Source organism: Dendropsophus ebraccatus, chromosome 15 (genome assembly GCF_027789765.1).
Source record: "Dendropsophus ebraccatus isolate aDenEbr1 chromosome 15, aDenEbr1.pat, whole genome shotgun sequence".
Lineage (NCBI taxonomy): Eukaryota > Metazoa > Chordata > Amphibia > Anura > Hylidae > Dendropsophus > Dendropsophus ebraccatus.
This window is the reverse complement of record NC_091468.1, coordinates 66,156,865-66,178,074: the sequence shown is the minus strand read 5'-3', so window position 1 is coordinate 66,178,074 and position 21,210 is coordinate 66,156,865. Positions and strand designations below refer to the sequence as shown.

General features: G+C 40.9%; 1 protein-coding gene across 7 annotated transcripts in view; it reads left to right on the top strand.

Annotated features, from left to right (window-relative positions):
- ADGRG6 (adhesion G protein-coupled receptor G6) overlaps positions 1 to 21,210 on the top strand; it is a 133,547-nt gene that overhangs the window by 7,989 nt on the left and 104,348 nt on the right. For all 7 annotated transcript variants that reach the window (XM_069954869.1, XM_069954871.1, XM_069954870.1 and 4 more), the window contains exon 2: positions 7,212 to 7,312. In XM_069954869.1, the coding sequence (XP_069810970.1) occupies positions 7,212 to 7,312 (101 nt within the window). The remainder of the gene's footprint in view (positions 1 to 7,211; positions 7,313 to 21,210) is intronic.

Sequence of the window (21,210 nt, the reverse complement as noted above, 5' to 3'; positions counted from 1 at the left end):
GGAATTCTTCTTAATAAAAATCTATAGTTTTCGAATGGTTTGGGTTTAACACAACCTGCAGAACTGTCAGCGCGGTTGGCACTGCTGGAGCTAAGGGATGTATAACTCCTTTCATAGAGGTCTCACAGTTCCAGTCTTGCCATGCAAGTGAATAGCGAGTACTGTTTGCTGCTTCAGAATCTATTATATCTTGCGTCACGAGAGCGAGTGCCAACCGTATGATAGAAAGATGCATTAGCTGCCTAATCGGCTTTGGCACTTGGCAGGGCTGTCATACAAGCAAAGAAAGGAAGGTTTCTTTTCACGGAGGGTGAATAGCTGCAGTGTACAGGCTTAGGAAGAACGGCCACAATATGTTTGTTTCGCTACTTTGTTGTTAAATGGGGAAGCGAAACAAATGATAACAATAACAACAACAATAATAATAATAATGCCTCCAACATATTCCGCAGAGCTGTACAGAGCTTATTACCTAAGCGCCATATTACATGGGCCGACCTGGAGGCTGACCTCGTTTCCCACTCGCTGTCGGCATTATTGCCCACAACGCACACACCAGGGCCGTTGTTGCAAAACCACTGCTATTATTAGTGTTCATGATCAACGGCCGTGGTTTAGTGTTAAATGTTGTCTGTCCACTAAAGAACAGCTGTAATTACTACGTAGTGAGAACATAGCCTATTAGTGTATGTTCAAATGGTACAGATTTGCCCAAGGAAAACTGGACTCAGTAAACAATCTGCAGCTGTCGGTTATTACCAAATTATAATTAAAATCAATGGAATGTATTAATTCTGCGTTTACACGGAATGATTATTGTGCGAATTCGCACGATAACGATCGAATCCGAACGATAATCGTGCGTGTAAACGCTGCGAACGATCAAACGACGAACGAGAAATCGTTCAGTTTGATCTTACAACATGTTCTAAAATCGTCGTTCGTCAAAAATTCGCAGATCGTTCTGGGTAAACAGTCGTTCGCCGATTTAACCAATGTGTGAGATGGGCTTAAGCGATCGCAAAACAAATTTCCGTACGATATATCGTACCGTCTAAACGCTGATCGTTATGAAAAAAAAAAATTGTTACTCCGACATCGTTAATCGTACGAACGGGCCAATTATCGTTTCGTGTAAATGCAGCATTAGTTAGGGGAATTACGGCCACTCAATACACATAGGGGGGATTTATGAGTACTTGTACGCCAGTGTTAAATTAGGGACGCCCCTTTACCCCTGCCGAATTTACTAAGAGGTGCACGCCTCTTAATGAATCTGGTCAGTCGGGCATGCGAACCTGTGCCTGGTGTACTAAATCTAAAAGAGGCACGGGATTAAGGAGGCACGGGAGAAGGCCACGCCTCTTCCCCGCCTTGCCACAGTCTTCCTGCCCACCCATCGTGTGAGCGGGGCATACTGCAGGCATACGCCAGGGGGAAGGGACGAATCTGCGCCTTCTCCCTGGCGTACGCCCTTGCCGGACCCTTTGTAAATGTCTCCCATAGTGTATTAAATAATGGACGTTGTTTGCGTGGACATCAAATTAATGTTCAGAACAAATATTCACAGGTGTTACTTTGCAAACCACGAACAGTATTTTTATTTGTTCTCACAATCCCCCCCCCCCCCCACCACCATCCTTTCACCATCTTTAATACTAAATTCATTGTATCTTCAAAAAAGAACGGCACCCAAATGGGCCTGAACTAGAATAATGTACCAACAGCCATCATTGTAATGAAGAGCGCCCAAAGTGCAAAATAACGTAATTTTGAAAAGAAAAAAAAAATTCATGTCAACATAGCCTTAGGGTACGTGCACACTACGGAATGGCGACGGGAAACCTTTCACACATTCCGCAGCTCGCACCTGCTCACGAGAGGATGCGAGCTGCCGAATGCGTGACGAGTTTTCCGTCGCCATTCCACAGTGTGCATGTACCCTAACAGTTCAATAAAGCTAATTTAACTTGTAGGCTGTGTTTACACTATGTCATTTTTACAACGGTTATTTAAAAAACAATGGCCGTTATTTTGCATAAAAAGATGTTGTGTTAACATAGTCTTATGGTGTAATGTGCAGAAATGACAAATACATTGTGCAATCCGTGGTACATTATTTCACGTGAATCCAAAGCATACACATTTTTCTGGTGCATGTGAATGGGGTATAAAATATCCTATGTGCATTACCGGCAGAATGCTACTGACTAACACCACCACATACTGACTAACACCATTGCTGCTACTAACACCACCACCTACTAACACCACCGCTGCTACTGAATAACTTCCACTGTACACGTATCACCGCATCCAGTCATATAGAGGTGGACGCAGCTCCACACAGGCTCTAGACACCATATACATTACAGTGCAGTTACATCAGGTGACTCACAGGGGACGTCTTCTCTGATCGGAGTTCTTCCCTCTTCATCTTCTTCTCCATCTACTCTCGGCCATTATGAGAACTTCTCCGAGCCACGAATCCACAGAATCTGCCAGACAGACATATTAGACTCCTCACTCTGACACCATCGTAATCTCTCTACAAACTGCACATTTGTATTGGCCTCATTTAGTGGGTAACACTGACACTATGTGACCTCCTTATAGTGTATGCCCTATATGTAGCCTCCTTATAGATGCCCCCTCTGTGTATCCCCCCTTATAGTATATGCCTCCTACTATGTAGCCTCCTTATAGATGGTCCCCACTCTGTGTATCCCCCCTTATAGTATATGCCTCCTACTATGTAGCCTCCTTATAGATGCCCCCTCTGTGTATCCCCCCTTATAGTATATGCCTCCTACTATGTAGCCTCCTTATAGATGCCCCCTCTGTGTATCCCCCCTTATAGTATATGCCTCCTACTATGTCGCCTCCTTATAGATGGTCCCCACTCTGTGTATCCCCCTTATAGTATATGCCTCCTACTATGTAGCCTCCTTATAGATGCCCCCTCTGTGTATCCCCCCTTATAGTATATGCCTCCTACTATCTAGCCTCCTTATAGATGCCCCCTCTGTATATCTCCTCTTATAGAAAGCCCCCTCTCCCCCTATGTTGCCCCCCTTATAGATGCCCCCCCCTTATAGATGGCCCCTTCCCCCCCTTATATATTGCCCCCTTATAGATAGCCCCCTCTCCCACCCTTCTATAGATGGCCCCCTCTCCTATAGATGGCCCCTTCCCCCCTTATAGATGGCCCCCTCTGCTATAGATGGCCCCTTCCCCCCCCCTTATAGATGGCCCACTCTCCCCTCTCCTTATATAGATGGTCCCTTCTCCCCCCCCCCCCATATAGATGGTCCTCTCTCCCCCCCCCATATAGATGGTCCCCCTCCCTTATAGATGGTCCCCCTCCCTTATAGATGGTCCCCCTCTCCCCCCCCCCTTATAGATGGCCCCCCTCTTCCCCCCCTTATAGATGATCCCCCCCTTTCCCCCCTTATATATGATCTCCCTCTTCCCCCCCCCTTATAGATGGTTCCCTCTCCCCCCCCTTATAGATAGTCCCCCTCTTCCCCCCCTTATAGATGGTCCCCCTCTCTTGCCCCCCTTTATAGATGGCCACCTCTCCCCCCTCCTTTATAAATGGCCCCTTCCCTCCTATAGATAGCCCCCTCTTTCCTTTATTAAAACAAATAAAAATAAATAAAAAAAACACACACAACTCCCCTAACAACGCGCTCCCCCGGCGATCCTCTTCTTCTTCAGCCTCCGTCTGCCCCGGATCATGCGCTGCTGCCGGGGGTGTCGCGTCCTATCCCCGGCAGCGCGCACATCATAGAGTTCCCTGTGCTGGGACCTCCAGCACAGGGAGCGTCTCTAATGTGCGCTCCCTGTGCCGGAGCAGTGAACTCTATGATGCGCGCGCTGCCGGGGATAGGACGCAACACCCCCGGCAGCAGCGCATGATCCGGGGCAGTCGGAGGCGGCCTCTTGTGACCGCAAGCAACACAATGCTTGCGGTCACAAGAGTGATTGACGAGGGGGGGGCTTCAGGGGCCCAGCGGGCGACTGCTTGTGGCGGGCCGGGTCACAGCGGCGACTGCTGCGACCCTGGTAGTTACGCCACTGCCTGTAAACATAAATAGCTGAAAAGTGAGCCGGAATATAGAGACGACGCTTAGTAGGTATGCAGTCTACTGGCTTGTGGTGTACGTATATCTATACGGTTTTATACAGTTATGTGTTTTTTGTTTTTATTTTTACTTTTGTGATGTGGTGATAATTGATATTACATAAAGATGAGTCATTTTTAGTGAATGTTTTTGTTGTGGAGGATTTGTAGAAAGAAATCCTGACCAGCCCTAGGGGTATGTTCACACGGAGGAATAGACAAGGAATTTCAAGCAGAATCTGCACTTAATTTGAAGCGTATTTCGCTTGAAATGAGTCCCTGTAAAATAAGTACAGAGCAATGTCCCATTGTGTTCAATGGGATTTCCACTCTGTTGTTGACACAGCGGAATTTATGTGCGGAATGTTCCACAGCGGTTCCACTTTCTGCCCAAAGAATTGACATGTCAATTCTTTGGGTGGATTTCGCTAGAGAAATCCCATAGAAGTCAATGGGGCTTTGAATTTCCGCTTTCCGCTCGCATTCCGCACCTATTCCACCAGAGCTGAAGAAGAGGAAATTTCAAGCAGGAAACTTTCCTCTTCAATTCCTTGCTTATTCCTCAGCGTGAACATACCCTTAGGAGGTGTGGAGTTTGTAGAATGATGTCACCCCTTCAATTTAAAAGAGAAGTCCAGCGAACATTTTTATTAAAGTATTGTATTGCCCCCCAAACATTATACATATCCCCAATATACACTTATTACAGGAAATGCTTATGAAGTGCTTTTTTCCCTGCAGTTACTACTGCATCAAAGCTTCACTTCCTGGATAACATGGTGATGTCACTTCCTGGATAACATGGTGAGCTCACTTCCTGGATAACATGATGATGATGTCACGACCTGACAGAGCTGTGCAGCTGTGGCTGCTGGAGAGGATGATGGCAGAGGGACACTGAGGGACACAGAGCACTGGAGGGACACTGAGCATCCCTTCGCCATCATCCATCATCCTCTCCAGCAGCCACAGCCCGCACAGCTCTGTCGGGTTGTGACATCACCATGTTATACAGGAAGTGACATCACCATGTTATACAGGAAGTGACATCACCATGTTATCCAGGGAGTGACATCACAATGTTATCCAGGGAGTGACATCAGAATGCTGTCCAGGAAGTGACACCACCATGTTATCCAGGAAGTGACATCACCATGTTATCCAGGAAGTGAAGCCTTGATGCAGTAGTAAGTGCAGGGAAAAAAGCACTTTATAAGCATTTCCTGTAATAAGTGTATATTGGTGATTTGTATAACGTTTGGGGGGCAATACAATACTTTAATAAAATTTTTCACTGGACTTCTCCTTTAAGGATAAGCAGGAGAAGTAGACATTCACAAACGGTGTCTTCTAACATATCACTGAAAAGTGGCTAAAGATTTTTTTTTGCAATTGTAATTCGTGAATGCTGTAGAGTTTTTACGACTGAAAAATAAAACGAAACAGTGAGTTTTTTTTTTTTTTTTTTTTAAAGCAGTCTGTATAATGAGCTGGAAATCAAGAGTCTGTTCATTATTTGATAGTTGTAATAATTTCATGGATCAATCAATGGAGCACATTATTTTCTGCTGTATTTTGCTTTTATTTTCCCTGTGTGAACGTTGCCTCAGGCTAGGTTCACACAGTATTTTGGTTAGTTTTTCTGTCAATATTTTAGTCAGTATTTGTAGCCAAAACTAGGAGTAGGGCTGTGTTCCTACTTTGTGAACATATCAGGTAAAGATGGCCACCCAATAAAAACAGTTGTTATTTTAATGATGTGTCAACATAGCCTTAAAGTGTCACTGAATTTTTCTTTTTTAAGAAATCAATAGTCCAGGCGATTTTAAGAAACTTTGTATTTAGGTTTATTAGGTAAATATGCCATCTAAATTCAAAAAGACTTTCCCAGTTCCCCCCCCCCCTCCTCTCTCTCATCCACTGCTTATTATCAGGAAATCTCAACTCTTTTGCATCAATCGAGCCCTGTGTAACCTATGGAGAGGGGAGGGGGAGGAGGGAGATTAGTCGCCAGCAGAGAACAGAGAACAAAGGATTACACAGTGAGAGCTGTGTGAAAGCCGGCATTCAGAGGTCAATGCTGATTTGAGAGGAGAGAGCCCGGGGATGTAGCTGTAAATTAACTCCTTGTTGTCCTGTTTTGGTGCCTCATCTCCCTCCTCCACCCCCCCCCTCCCCCATTGAAAACCATTAAGACGGGGGGAGAGCTTCAAACTGCTTTTTCATGATAAAAATGCATTTTACGGCTATTAAACCCAATTACAAAGTTTCTTAAAATCACCAGTACTATTGATTTCTGCAAAAAAAAATTTGAACGATAGTGACACTTTAAGAGTATTTCAGTCATCACATTTTATTCCCTATCCGCAGGGGACGGGACAACTAGTGGATCTGCTAGAACCGCTGTTCTCTGAATGAATGAACCAGCAGTTTGCATGCGCATGTCATTTATTCTCTATGGGGTTTTCAAACATGACCAATCAATGGCAATGTCCAGAGAATGAACGGAACACTGGTTGTGTGAGCAATCTACACCAAGGAGAATTGACCTCCATTCTTTGTATTATTGGAGGGTCCCAGTGGTCAGACCCCCACAGATCTGCTAGCCATCCCATATCTTTGCTCCATTGGAGCAATAAGGATGCTTCTATTGCCCTTATTGCATTTACAGTGTTTTTTTTTTCTGTGTCACATTTGTTTATTTTGAATTGCAAAAATTTCTGTAAAATGACTCACGATTCATATTCTCTATTTGTCCACGTCGCTGATCCTTAACGCAGTAAATATATAGTGTAATGTATTTACGGACACGTTCCATAATAAAGACACAACAGATCTTTTTCTAGGTTCCATTAGATTTTTTCGTTCCGGAGTGTAACTGTTGCATGTCCTATAAGCCTTCGTAAGCGCAGCACGCTAGACAAATATCACTTTCAGCAATATGAATAGCATCACAGACGTGATTGAGCGGTAGCTGTCAGAATGTTAATACTTCATAAACACTTCATTAACTAAAGAAGAGACGTCCGATTCTGGGGAGAGAGAAAAAAAAAGTTCTATAAATGGTCCCTTTCTTGTTTTCCAGGACTCCCCCCTTATATGGAATGTGGAGTAATCACTGGAAGAGGAAGATGCAGCATCTGCTCTGTTTTATTGCTGTGTATATTGTATGTCTTCAGCGCACTGGTGAGTTTTTTTTTAATTTATTCACTTTTATATTTCAAGGGTAAAGGGGGACATTTACTAAGGAGTCTAATGTGTGCGACTATATTCATCTGGGTTGGTGGTTGGTGGTTATTTTGTATCAATATATTGTGTGAGATTTATGAAAAAGTGGCACTGTCACAGTAAATGCGTCTAAGCAAAAAGTCTCCAAAAAAGTCACAAGCATATTCACCCAGTACTGACCAGACGTGGGCACCAGTTTTTGCAACTTTTCAAAACGTCACAAATGATAAGTTGGGTGCAAATCCTAAATTATGCAAATTTTTGGGTGAATATTCAAAACAGTCTGAATAAAAAAAAGTTGCATCTAAAAAATATTCGCCTTTCAAATACTGATTCATTAATAGAACTTAGACCAAAAATGTGTGCAAAGCCCTTGATAAACTTCCCCCAAAGATTTTACTTGTTTTATGTTTCTATTTGGATTTACGTAGGCACCACTTTTTGCAACTTTTTAAAAAGTCACAAATAATAAATTGAGTGCAAATCCTAAATTATGCGACTTTTTGGGTGAATACTCAAAACTGTCAGAATAAAAAAAAAAGTTGCTTCTAAAAGATATTCGCCTTTAAAATACTGTCTCATAAATAGAATGTAGACCAAAAATGGGTGAAAAATCCAATTATTCACCTAAAAATAGACGCAAAGCCCTTGATAAATTTCCCCCAGAGATTTTTTCTAGTTTTATATTTGTATTTGAGTTTACAAATATGTTAACAATTGATACGGTAGAGAATGGTAGGGAACATAGACCCAGGGGAGGACAGGATCACTCTCTACATGGCGGCAGATCATCTCTACCAAACAAGATGTATCTAGAGGGAATATAAGCGTTATTTATCCCAGTGATGCATGCACTAGCCTAGTAACATACTCAGAAGAAAAACAGATAGTACACCGCATTGTTAGGAAACTGAATGAGCAAAATGACACCAAAAGTTTCCTTTGTTTGCAGAAAGATTACCTCAGGGTGTCTTTTGTGTGACAGCATATTATTTATGGAATCCACCCCACAAACAATTAGAACACATGTGAATAGTAGCCATAAATAAAGAAAAAACACATGGATGTCAACAAGTGCAGTATTGAGTGATTCCTGATCTGTGGTCGCTGCCTAATAGCAGAGGGGAAGAGACGACTTTTTTTTTACGAGAAGCAAGGCTAAATTTGTTATTTATTAAGACGTTCTTGTTTTCAGTAATTTTCCATTTCTAAATACTTGGAATTAAATGGAGTTAACATATCAGTTTTTATTTGGGAACTCATTGGCCTAGATTTACTAAAAAACGGCCTAATTCTTAGACAATCGGCGCCTTTTTGGTGCATCTGAGCCACATCCCCTTTTACCGACGTCATGTACTTTTTGTCCAATATAGCAGAAAAATGTCTGAAAAGTATCTAAAACTCAGAGAGGAGTGAACCGAACTTCAAAAACCGAGATTCGTTATGAACTTTGGTAAAAATTTTTGTTCATAACTGAATCAATTTTTTTGCAAAGTCCGTAACCAGTTCTTTAAGATGATGCACAGTTTAACAAAAAACAAAAAAAGAGTCTATGCTTACCTGTCCATGCTTCACCAGTGAACTCCTATGCGTTGTCTGTGTCCCTCGCTAGCTTGTTTTGTGTATACTTAACTTATGACAGCATGTTTTTTGCCAATGTTGCTGTTGGGAACAAAAACAGCAACATTGGAACAAAAACATTCTGCTTTAAGTAAATATCCACATAATATGCTGGCGGGATAGAAAGCATTTGGCATACACAGGGATAATGCTTTCTATCTCGACAGCTTGTTTTCTGTATTTTTACTAATCACAGCATGTTTTTGTTCCAATGTTGCTGTTAGAAACGAAAAATAAGCAACATTGGAACAAAAACTTCTCTGATACATAAATATACACAAAACAAGCTGGCAGGGGAGAAAGCACTCGGCATACGTGGGGGATCATATCTTTGCGAAGCTGGCATAAAGAAAAATAACTGTAGACAACAGCTTAACATCCTAAAATAATATATATTATTTTAGGTGATTAAGAAAAGTTCGGGTTCGTCCAAACTGAACCAGAACTTTTCTTGAAAGTTCAGCGAACCTGCTTTTGAAAAAGGTCGCTCATCTCTACTGCAATCTTAGACTATGCTCACACACAGTTTTTTTGCTCAGTATTTTGGTCAGTATTTTTCAACCAAAACAGGGAGTGGTTCACACACTGCCAAAATTTAGTGGATAGGCGCTATTTAATGACAAATACTAATATTTTAAAACAAATACTAATATTTTAAAACAATCGCCGTTGCTTGCTGTTAAATGACGGCCATTCACTCAATTTCAACATAGCCTTTCTGTGTTTTCAATCCACTCCTGGTTTTATTTGAAAAATACTGACCAAAATACTAAGCAAAAGTGTGTGGAAACATAACCTTAATATATATATTTTTTTGTGCAGATTTTTTGCCAGAATTCTAGTGCTATAAAATAATCCTCCCAAAATGCTAGTCATAGTTTACTGTACTGAAGGTTTCTACATAAATCGAGTCTAGATTATAGTAATGCAAATGATGCAGATCTTATATTGTCCTGATAGAGAATTCTGAGTAATTCTAAAACTTCCTCCAATTACATTACAATGTGCGACTCGAGACAAAAGAAGGCTCTAGAATTCTCATGGAAACACAACGCCACAGTATATGACATGAAAGTAGACCCCTCAGAGAAGGAAATCCTGTCTTTGATAGCTTACACTCAGGAATTACAAGGATTTCCAGATCTCTGGTTACTTTCACCTTAGATAAAGTATATCTCCAGTCAGCAACACATCAGCTAGAAATATGAATTGTTTGTGAACGGATATGATTGACACATAACCAAAGACTTTGGCTTTTTATGGAGGACTGGACGTGCTATATTGAGTGCTTTTAAATGAGAGGGTGTAACAATAGGAAGGGGAATATTCCAGTGACCATAGCGAATGTAAAAAGAATGTTTTTGTAATGTCTGTGATAGCAGCAGCCTAACACCACCTAGTCAATAGTGAGAAAATTCATCCGTTTCCTAGAGCTAAAATGTCCAGTCAAGAAATGAAAACAAATTTACCACTTGGTAGTTAAATGTCTATTACCTTCTTGTTAATTCTTTTCTGGAAGAAAATAAAAAAGATATTCTATAATATATGTATTATATTATAATATATATTATTATATATTATAATATATAATAATTTATATTATAATACTTTTTTTTTTAATTCTAAATGCATTTTGTATTTAATGTCAGTTTGTACCTGTGTTTTACCAGTGTTTTTAAAAAAACCCATAGAGAAACCCAGTAACACTCCTGGCTTTGGAGTGTGACTCTGTACCCACACTCTGACCCCCCCCCAGACCACTTGTACCTTCGGATAGCTGCTTTTAATCCAAGAACTGTCCTGGGGTCCATTCGGCAGGTGATGCAGTTATTGTCCTAAAAAACAACTTTTAAACTGGCAGCCCCATGCACAACGGCCGTGGCCCAGATTGTGTATGCATTAAGCTGGCACAACCTCTTTGTCCCTCCTCCCCGCCCTCTTCATCATTAGGAATGCTCCAGGCAGATTGTCTCCTATTCCTCAGCTGTGTGAATACTGAACATGGGCTGGATCGTTAAGGCACCTGTGCAATATTCAGACAGGAGAAAATGTTCCAGTGGCATTCCTAATGATGAAGAGGATGGGGAGGAGAGACGGAGGGGTTGTGCAAAGTTAGGGCACAGATACTCCCGTTGGGCACGGGTCTGCAGGTTTAAAAGTTGTTTTTTAGGACAATAACTGCATCATCTGCCGAACGGACCCCAGGACAGATCTTGGATTAAAATCAGCTATCCAAAAGGTACAAGTGGTTTGGGGGGGTCAGATTGTAGGTACAGAGTCGCTTTAAGTTATACTCTCACCTCCTTTCTGTATGAGGACTTCTCTATACAGGTGTGAAGACTAAATTCTGCAGTTTTTATTGCTTACTTTATTATACATTTCTTGGTGCTTGGTCCAGTGAAAAATGCTTTTGATGGTTGGTGATTTGTGTCAACCTTCTCACCCACAGCGCCATTTAGCCTCTCCCACATCGGTGACATCATCTGTGTATAGGCCCCACCCCTTAGCGACCACTGGAAAGGTCCGGCCTGGAGGTCTAGGCCCCACCCCCTCTATGTTAACAAATTTCAATGGTCACAAAGGGGGCGGGGCCTAGCACCACAGAGGGGCAGGCTACAGCACCAATGTGGGTGGGGCTAAGTGGCGCTGCGGATGTGTAGGCCCGCCCAGGTGGCACAATCCACCAACGATAAAAAGCTATTTTTACGGGACCAAGCACTAAGAAATCTATAATAAAGTAAGGTATGAAAGCTGCAGAATTTAAGCTTTGCAGCTGTGTAGAGAAGTCCTCATCCAGAAAGGGGGTGGCAGTATTACTTTAAAAATGTAGAAAAATGTTCACCTAATACCTGCAGTTATTGGCTAGGTTCACACATAGTCTCTTTTTGGACGTTTAATGGCTGTCTTTTTGGAAGTCCGTCATTTTGAGGCCAAATAGTAGCCTTTTTTGCGGCAACATCCAGTATTTTCGAAATAATGGTTGTTATTTGATCTCAAAATGACGGAAATCTAAAAAGATGGCTGTGAAATGGCCAAAGAAAGACATGTGTGAACCGAGCCATCGAACAGAAACAGATGATAACTGGATGTGTATAAGGAAAGACTAAGGTTACACTCACACAATTTGCTTTTCATTGTCTTCCCGTATGTCATAAAATTGTTGGCCGATGACCGCCCATTGCTCCACATAATATGAGGTGCAAGTTCGGTGGCTGATGAACGTACATAGAAAATAATAACCATATTCCAAGATGATAATTGAGCCGTGTTATAATCTGTAAGCAGATGCTGATCAAGCAGATCGCCGCTCGCTTATATGGAGTATCAGCTATCTAATACAGACTTTTTTTTTTTTTTTAATCTTGTATTCGTATATTACAAATTATATTACATTATATACATTATATATTACATGTACTTGCAATCATTACCAGTAGAGGTGAGCGAGCTTCGCACATTTTGGGTCTAATTCATTAATATTCACGAATCAAATCTTAAAGAATTTCAATAAAACAGCCAAACAATAGTAGCTACAGTACTGGGTCTCTTACAGGAGGGAGAATTTGTTAACACATGTTCTTGAGAATTTTCAAAAGTTAGAAAATCCCAATTTAAAAAAACAACAATCAGCCAATCATCCAATCTAATGATACCCAACTTGTATAAGACAATAGGAGTGGAGTGCGAGCACTGATTCCTATAGGCACCCAGCTACTTGGTAAACAGGATGCTTGGTTGGCAGCTACAACAAAATATCACTTAGAATATCACTGTTATCCTTTCCTATCCTATCTTCTCCTATTGTATCCTCTCCTCTCTGTCCCTATATCACTCTGTTAGTCTCTCCCTATATCTCTCTGTTAGTCTCTCCTTGCTCTGCTGTAACTGCCTGCTGCCATCCTGCTCTCTCTCCTCCACACACAGACGACTGGCCGCCTCCGTTACCGAACCTCCTTATATAGAGGGGGAGGAGCTGACATCAAAGAGGGGCCTGCAGCTGATTGGACGGGCGCTAGGGATTATGGTTTTTTTTTGCAGATTTCCTTGATGAATTGGTAGGAATTAACTTCAAAGAACCGTTTTGCAGTGAATTTTCGCCGGATTTGCTATGTTCATTTCTATTTACCAGCATTGATTTGTTAAAAAAATCATTTCAGTGCCTCTTCAATGAATAGTAACTTAGTAATATAATAAATACTAAATAAATAAATAAATATATATAATACATAATATATGTTAAGTAATAAATAAAGCAATCTGGCAAGTTTTCTAGAATGGATTTTCCCGCCCTCCATCTCTCGCTAGGAAGCTTAGGTAAAGCCATTAGCAACTTGTTCTGCAAGATTTTAAATGAAACAATAAAAGCAGTGAAAGATAGGAGTGGTATATAGTACATGAACACAGACTAACATGTCCACACCCATGAAGCATCAACTATCATCCGACTGTAAATTACTTTACCGGCATAATAAAAATATATTATTAGCGTATAGACAATGCAGCCAAACTGATATGTCATATATTAAAAATGTGTCTTCTAAGGGCGGCATCTCATGTATGATTCTGATCAGTGCAACGGAAACACTTGAAGACTGTGCGGTAATACAGGATCTGTATACAGCATACCGGCAGTGTAAGACCCATCCGGCCTAGTTGCATCATTATCATTTCACAAACCAGTAACTGTAAATATAACCTCTACCTGTTTCTCAATTTGGTGTTGGACTCATAGCTTATGTTCACTCCGTATAAAAAAAGACAAAAATGTTTTAATTTAAGTCAATGGAATGCATTAAGGTCAATGGAATGATGGCCACAGATAACACATAAGGGGATATTTATTAAACATGGTGTAAAGTGAAACTGGCTCAGTTGCCCCTAGCAGCCAATCAGATTCCACCTTTCATTTTCTAAAGAATCTGTGAGGAATGAAAGTTGGAATCCTATTGGTTGCTAGGGGCAACTAAGACAATACTACTTTAGACCAGTTTGATAAATCTCCCCCCATAGTGTATTGAACAGATGTCAAATTAATGTTATTGACAATTAATCGCGGACGTTATTTTTAGTTGTTCACACACATTTGTTTCTCCCGCCATCCTTTCACCATCTTTACTACTAAATTCAATGGACCTTCAAAAAAGAACCACACCCAAAGGGCCTGAGCTAGAATAATGTACCAACAGTCATTGACAGGTACCCAAAATGGAGTTCATTTTGAGAAAAGAAAAATGGACAGAAGTCATGTGAATAGACATGAGCAAAGCAGGCGGAAATTTTTTCTCAAGTTTTGCAAATTTCTTGGTCAAACTCGTTAAGAGTCGCAAATCATATCTTAACGGTTTTTATTAATACTTTTCAAAACTAAAGTGGCTACAATACTAGGACTATTACAGAAGGGAGAACTTGTTGTAAAAGTGTCAAAAATCTAAAAAAATCACTAAATAAAAACAATTTCAATCATCCAGTCAACATCTGCCATTCCTCCCCTCTGTCCCTATATCCCTCTGTTAGTCTCTCCTATCCTCTCCTCTCTGTCCCTATATCGCTCTGTTAGTCTCTCCCTGCTCTGCTGTAACTAGACGGGGAGTTGCTGACATCACAGATGGGCCTGCAGCTGATTGGACGGGCGCTAGGTATTATGGTTAATCCTTTTCTCCCACCCAGTGATGCTACAGACAGCATTTAGGTTTTTTTTCAAATTTCCTTAATGAATAGGTGGGAATTCGCTTCGCAGAACAAATCTTGATTCGCCAGATTCGCTTCGCTCATCTCTACATGTGAACATAGCCTTATAGTGAAGGTCCTAATTCCAACCATAGCCATATAAGTACAAACAGGTTTCTGGCTGGTCGTTGTTGGTTTAACAATCCATGTGAACACCAAGAAAAAAATTGTGCTGGTGTTCAAGCTTTGACTATTCACAAACTGAGCTGACACCAGACCTTAGCCGCACACAATACAACATTCTTCGTACAGTCTAGTAGAAACTAGTATAACCTCTTACTGTACTCACCCGTCTTTGTTATGGCTTGTGAAGCTACAATGCCTTTTTATATATCAAAATCCCCGGTTCTCATTGGTTTACAAGCGACTTGTCATCTCTCCAGATATGTCTGTTTAATAAAATGCTATATGAACAACGGCCATTTTATTACAGTGCAGGGCTGACCAGCATGTAATATGTAACCATTATCTTTTCACTATTTTGATTGCAGGCACATTCAGGTGTACCCGCAATCCAATTAATCATTGACCACAGTGTAAAGTACTGCTGGCAGCCGTACTTTACATTGTGTGCACGGACTATTTTCTACAGCACTTACAGTATCACCAAACTGCAGCCATAGCAAATAGACCTGTCAATTATTTTTGGCGGCCACAGTGAACAATGGCCATAGCGTATATCAATGGGATTAAATTAATTTAATTAACAATAGTCGTTCAAAGAATGGCCATTGTTAATGAACTTAAAGGGAACCTGTCACCATGAAAATTCTACCTCATATATATATATATCTGTTCAGCTCTTCCTGCTCTGTAACATGATGGTGATAGATTAGATAGCATTGTCTTGGTGACAGGTTCCCTTTAATGCATTGCACTTTCGATTTTTTTTTTTTTTTTTTTTTTTTTTTTTTTTTTTTTTTTTTAGAGTTATAGGCGCAACATGTTTAGCTACAGAATCTATGTTGTATAAGGACATAAACATACCTTTTCTAATCTTTAAGGGGGGATCCTCTGCATGTGGAGGAAAAGGGGTTTTGCAGCACCAATATACAAAGGGATTCTTTGCTGTTAGAGCAGTGATACTATAACACGCTGTTTGAGAGAAATCGATCATGGTGAATTGGGGTTTGGATGCCTCTCTGGAGTGTCATATTATTATAATATCTTAGATAAAAACGCAAAAAATGAGACTTAATGTAGTGATCCATATATATATATACACTACCGTTCAAAAGTTTGGGGTCACCCAAACAATTTTGTGTTTTCCATGAAAAGTCACACTTATTCACCACCGTACGTTGTGAAATGAATAGAAAATAGAGCCAAGACATTGACAAGGTTAGAAATAATGATTTGTATGTGAAATAACATTGTTCTTCCATCACACTTTGCTTTCGTCCCAGAATCCTCCTTTTGCAGCAGTTCCAGCATTGCCCACCTTTGGCATTCTAGCTATTAATCTGTTGGGGTAAGCTGGAGAAATTGCCCCCCACGCTTCTAGAAGCAGCTCCCACAAGTTGGATTGGTTGGATGGGCACTTCTGGCGTACCATACGGTCCAGCTGCTCCCACAACAGCTCAATAGGGTGGTGATCTGGTGACTGCGCTGGCCACTCCATTACCTATGATAGAATACCAGCTGCTGCTTCTGCTGGAAATAGTTCTTGCACAATTTGGAGGTGTTTAGGGTCATTGTCCTGTTGTAGGATGAAATTGGCTCCAATCAAGCGCTGTCCACTGGGTATGGCATGGCGGTGCAGAGTGATAGCCTTCCTTATTCACAATCCCTGTTACCCTGTACAAATCTCCCACCTTACCAGCACCAACCCCAGACCATCACATGACCTCCACCATGTATAACAGATGGCGTCAGGCATTCTTCCAGCATCTTTTCATTTGTTCTGCGTCTCACAAACGTTCTTCTTTGTGATCCAAACACCTCAAACTTGGATTCATCCGTCCACAACACTTTTTTCCAGTCTTCCTCTGTGCAATGTCTGTGTTCTTTTGCCAATCTTAATTTTTTTTCTTTTATTGGCCAGTCTCAGATATGGCTTTTTCTTTGCCACTCTGCCCTGAAGCCCAAAATCCCGCAGCCGCCTCTTCACTGTAGATGTTGACACTGGTGTTTTGCGGGTACTATTTAATGAAGATGCCAGTTGGGGACCTGTGAGACGTCTGTTTCTCAAACTAGAGACTCTAATGTGCTTATCTTCTTGCTTAGTTGTGCAACGCGGTCTCCCACTTCTTTTTCTACTTTGGTTAGAGCCTGTTTGTGCTGTCCTCTGAAGGGACTAGTGCACACCGTTGTAGGAAATCTTCAATTTCTTAGCAATTTCTCGCATGGAATAGCCTTCATTTCTAAGAACAAGAATAGACTGTCGAGTTTCAGATGAAAGTTCTCTTTTTCTGGCCATTTTGAGCGTTTAATTGACCCCACAAATGTGATGCTCCAGAAACACAATCTGCTCAAAGGAAGGTCAGTTTTGTAGCTTCTGTAACGAGCTAGACTGTTTTCAGATGTGTGAACATGATTGCACAAGGGTTTTCTAATCATCAATTAGCCTTCTGAGCCAATGAGCAAACACATTGTACCATTAGAACACTGGAGTGATAGTTGCTGGAAATGGGCGCTATACAGCTATGTAGATATTGCACCAAAAAACAGACATTTGCAGCTAGAATAGTCATTTACCACATTAGCAATGTATAGAGTGTTTTTGTTTAAAGTTCATTGAAAAGTACAGTGCATTTCCTTCACAAATAAGGACATTTCAATGTGACCCCAAACTTTTGAACGGTAGTGTGTGTGTATATATATATATATATATATACAGTATATAATATATATGTGTGTCCACACTCCGACCTATAGGAAGGATTTTTTGAGCATTTTAGTTAATTCCTCTAACACAGCATTTACATAACATTTCTGGATATAATCCAGAAGGAAACATGTGGGAAGCATAGTGTAGGGGATGGGAAGTTTTAATAATTGTATCTAAAATGTGTGTTCTGGCATTATACATAGAGGGAACATAGCCTAAGGCAGGTAAAGTCAATATTCCCCAATGTTAAAAAAAGTACATTCAGTCTATGTAAAAAATCCATGTTACTACTTTAAGTTGTTCACTTGGTGCCTGTAACAATATACTCTTCAGATATCATGTCTGTGTACACAAAATACATGCTATAATATTACATTTAGTGTAAAGCCTTTTCCGCTCATATTGTTAGTGAGTATAATAGCGCTTGCTAAAGCATAATGAAGCAGTAGTTGGCTGATGCGACTCACTTACAAATGTTACAGTATTTTATATATTTCACAATATCATAAAGTAATGGGATAAATAAGAATAAGTATTGGTTTCTTAAAGGGGCACTCCAGCCATGGAGAACTTTTTTTTTTTAATACATTGCTGGATTGGGCCATCACTGCTGAGACTACTGAAGGGCAGCAATATGTAAAGTTTTTCCATGGCCAGAATACCCCTTTAAACTTTTGGTGCATGTTTACAGTTTTCCTTATTGCGGGAGTGTGACAGCTATCTTGCATAAGTCTACACATCCCTTTATGATGCTTTCCACATGTATCCCTTTGGTTACCTTCTTTGCTTTTTTTTTTTAAATCTGCAAATAATTCACATCGGCAACACACCATTTTATTGAAAATTTTACATTAAATTACCATGTAAAAATTTACAATAAATTAATTTGTAATATCCCATCTGCTCTGTGATCTAATGCAAATTCTCATACTTACCCTTCTAGTATCGGTAAAGGGGCAGCCTACTGCCAGATGCCTGGTGTGGGGGTGAGGAAAGAAGTCTGAGCTTAGCCAGGGCACAGAATTGGATTTACCAACTGAAGTTTTTTGGGGGGGTATCGTTATAATAAATGTGTTGTGAAATAGTAGTCCCTACAGGGATATGTTCCCACTACGGGATCATAGTGGGGAAGTGGCAGTTGATATTACAAGATGGCTGCCTTTCTCTGCTATGATCCTGTAGGGAGAACACTAGTCTATAACTAAAATTAGAAAATCATTACACCAGTGTGAACTCTTTCTTTAAAGAGTCTTTAAAAACAAACAAACTACTTATTAAAAGAACTAGGGATGAGCAAATTTAAAGTAAGGGTATGTTCACATTGAGCAAATGTGGCGGATGTCTGGGTCTGAGAATCCCGCCTGCTTCAGTGTCAAACGGCATCTCTATGGTAGGGCTCACGCGCCTCCGCTCTCCGCTCAAAGAATTAACGTATCAATTCTTTGAGCAGAGATCAAAGGAGAGCAGAGGCGCGCAAGCCCTCCCATAGAGATGCCGTTTGACATTGAGGCAGGCGGGATTCTCCGACGTGGAATTCCACCACATTTGCTCAGTGGGAACGTACCCTTACTGTAAACCGTACCCGTACTGTAAGTTCTTATAAAACAGTAAGCAGGTTTTTTTTAAAGACTCTGTTCACACTGGTGTAATGGTTTTCTAATTTTAGTTATAGGCTATGTTCCCCCTAAAAGATTTAGAACTCCACCACATTTGCTCAGTGTGAACATACCCTTATAGTGAAGCAAAGTGCTTCGGTAGGCTCGATGGTTGGCTTGTAAGCTTGTGAGCCTTTGAAGTCCATGCTGCTCTGCTCCAGGTGTCTGGAAAGCTGGATCCAGCTTTTCTTACCACCCGAAGCGAAGCGGTAGGATTTCAAAGGAAGATAGCTAATAAGCCAACCGCCGAGCCTACCAAAGATCTTCGCTATTACTTTAAATTTGCTCCTCCATAATAAGACCCGCTATATTAATCCTCCAGATCCATATCACTCATTGGAGGACCTTTGCGTTACCAGTAGAGATAAGCGAACCTCGAGCATGCTCGAGTCCATCCGAATCCGATCGTTCGGCATTTGATTAGCGGTGACAAGCTCTACAGTTGTCTGGAAAACATAGATACAGCCAATGCCTATAATCATGTTTTCCACATAGCCTTAGGGTTTTATCGAACTTCAGCAGCCACCGCTAATCAAATGCCGAACTATCGGGTTCACTCATCTCTAGTTACCAGCCAGCTGTGCCCAACTGTAAGCATGACAATAGGTATAGGGTAGCATGTGCTTACACATTCCATTTACAAATTCCTAATTCTCTTCTGGTACATTTTCCTTGTTAAAATTCCATTCCAGTTATATAAAAAGGGGAAACATTTCCAAATCTTCTCAACATGTAGACGCTAAACTACAAATGCCGTCACAGAAGATTATTTTTTAATAAACTTAGTGCACAGCTGAATTGACATACTGTCCCCTTTGGGTAGTCGTGACTAAACATGAAGCTGGTAATTATAAATGATTAACATTAATGCCACACTGTATATCCTCTAAGATTTGGCTGAAAAAATAGACGATTTGCGTAGACCACCCTCTAATAGAAAACAACAGGTGTGGCGCCTGAGAAGGGTAACGTCTGTTCTTCTAAGCGTTCCTGAAGGCTAAAATGAGATTCCAAAATAGCATGTTCAGGTGCTGTAAAGGAGCGTGCTGCTATGGCGCACCAAGGATTCCGAAACGGAGAGAAAAAGAAAGGCTTGTGTTAAAATAGACGGCCTTTGGAACAATGGATTTCTTGGAAAATGCCCAATAAACTTGTATTTAAAAAAGGCTGCTTTCAAAACTATGCGTAATACGTGTCCAATAGAGATGAGCGCAACTCGGCTGAAGAAGTTGGATGCTGTCTGCCATGGACTTAAACATCTATGATATGGGGGAAAAAAAATAATGAATCTATCTGTGCAAAAAATAGTTTGAGTAGCCAGATTAATCTTGAGCACAAATTAACCTCATTGGGCTAATCTGTGCTCAAGATTGAGCTATAATTTGCCATGGAAGATATGGGCTATGTTCCCACTTTGGGAAAATATTGTTGTCTGGTTAAATAGACGGCCGCTAATAATGATCATGATTAGAGATGAGCGTGGCATCTAGAAATTTGCTCCGCAAGTGTCACCAATTTTTGGCTAAACTCTTGTTGTTGTAAAAGTGTCAAAAATCAGAAGATCACAATATAAAAAATGTCAATGAGCCAGTCATTCATTGTCGCCCATTCCTCTCCTCATTGTCCCTATATCGCTCTCTTAGTCTCTCCTATCCTCTCCTCTCTGTCCCTATATCACTCTATTAGTCTCTCCTCTCTGTCCTTATATCACTCTTATGGTGCGTTTACACAGGCAGATTTATCTGACCAATTTTGGAAGCCAAAGTCAGGAATGGACTTGAAAAGACAGGGAATCTCAGTCTTTCCTTTATGACCCGCAGCCTGTTTATAGTCTGTTCCTGGCTTTGGCTTCAGAAATCTGTCAGATAAATCTCTCTGTGTAAACACACCATTAGTCTCTCCCTGCTCTGCTGTAACTGCCTGTTGCCATCCTGCTCTCTCCTCCACACACAGCCAACAGGCCACCTCCATTACCGAACCTCCTTATATAAAGGGGGTTGGTGCTGACATCACAAATGGGCTTG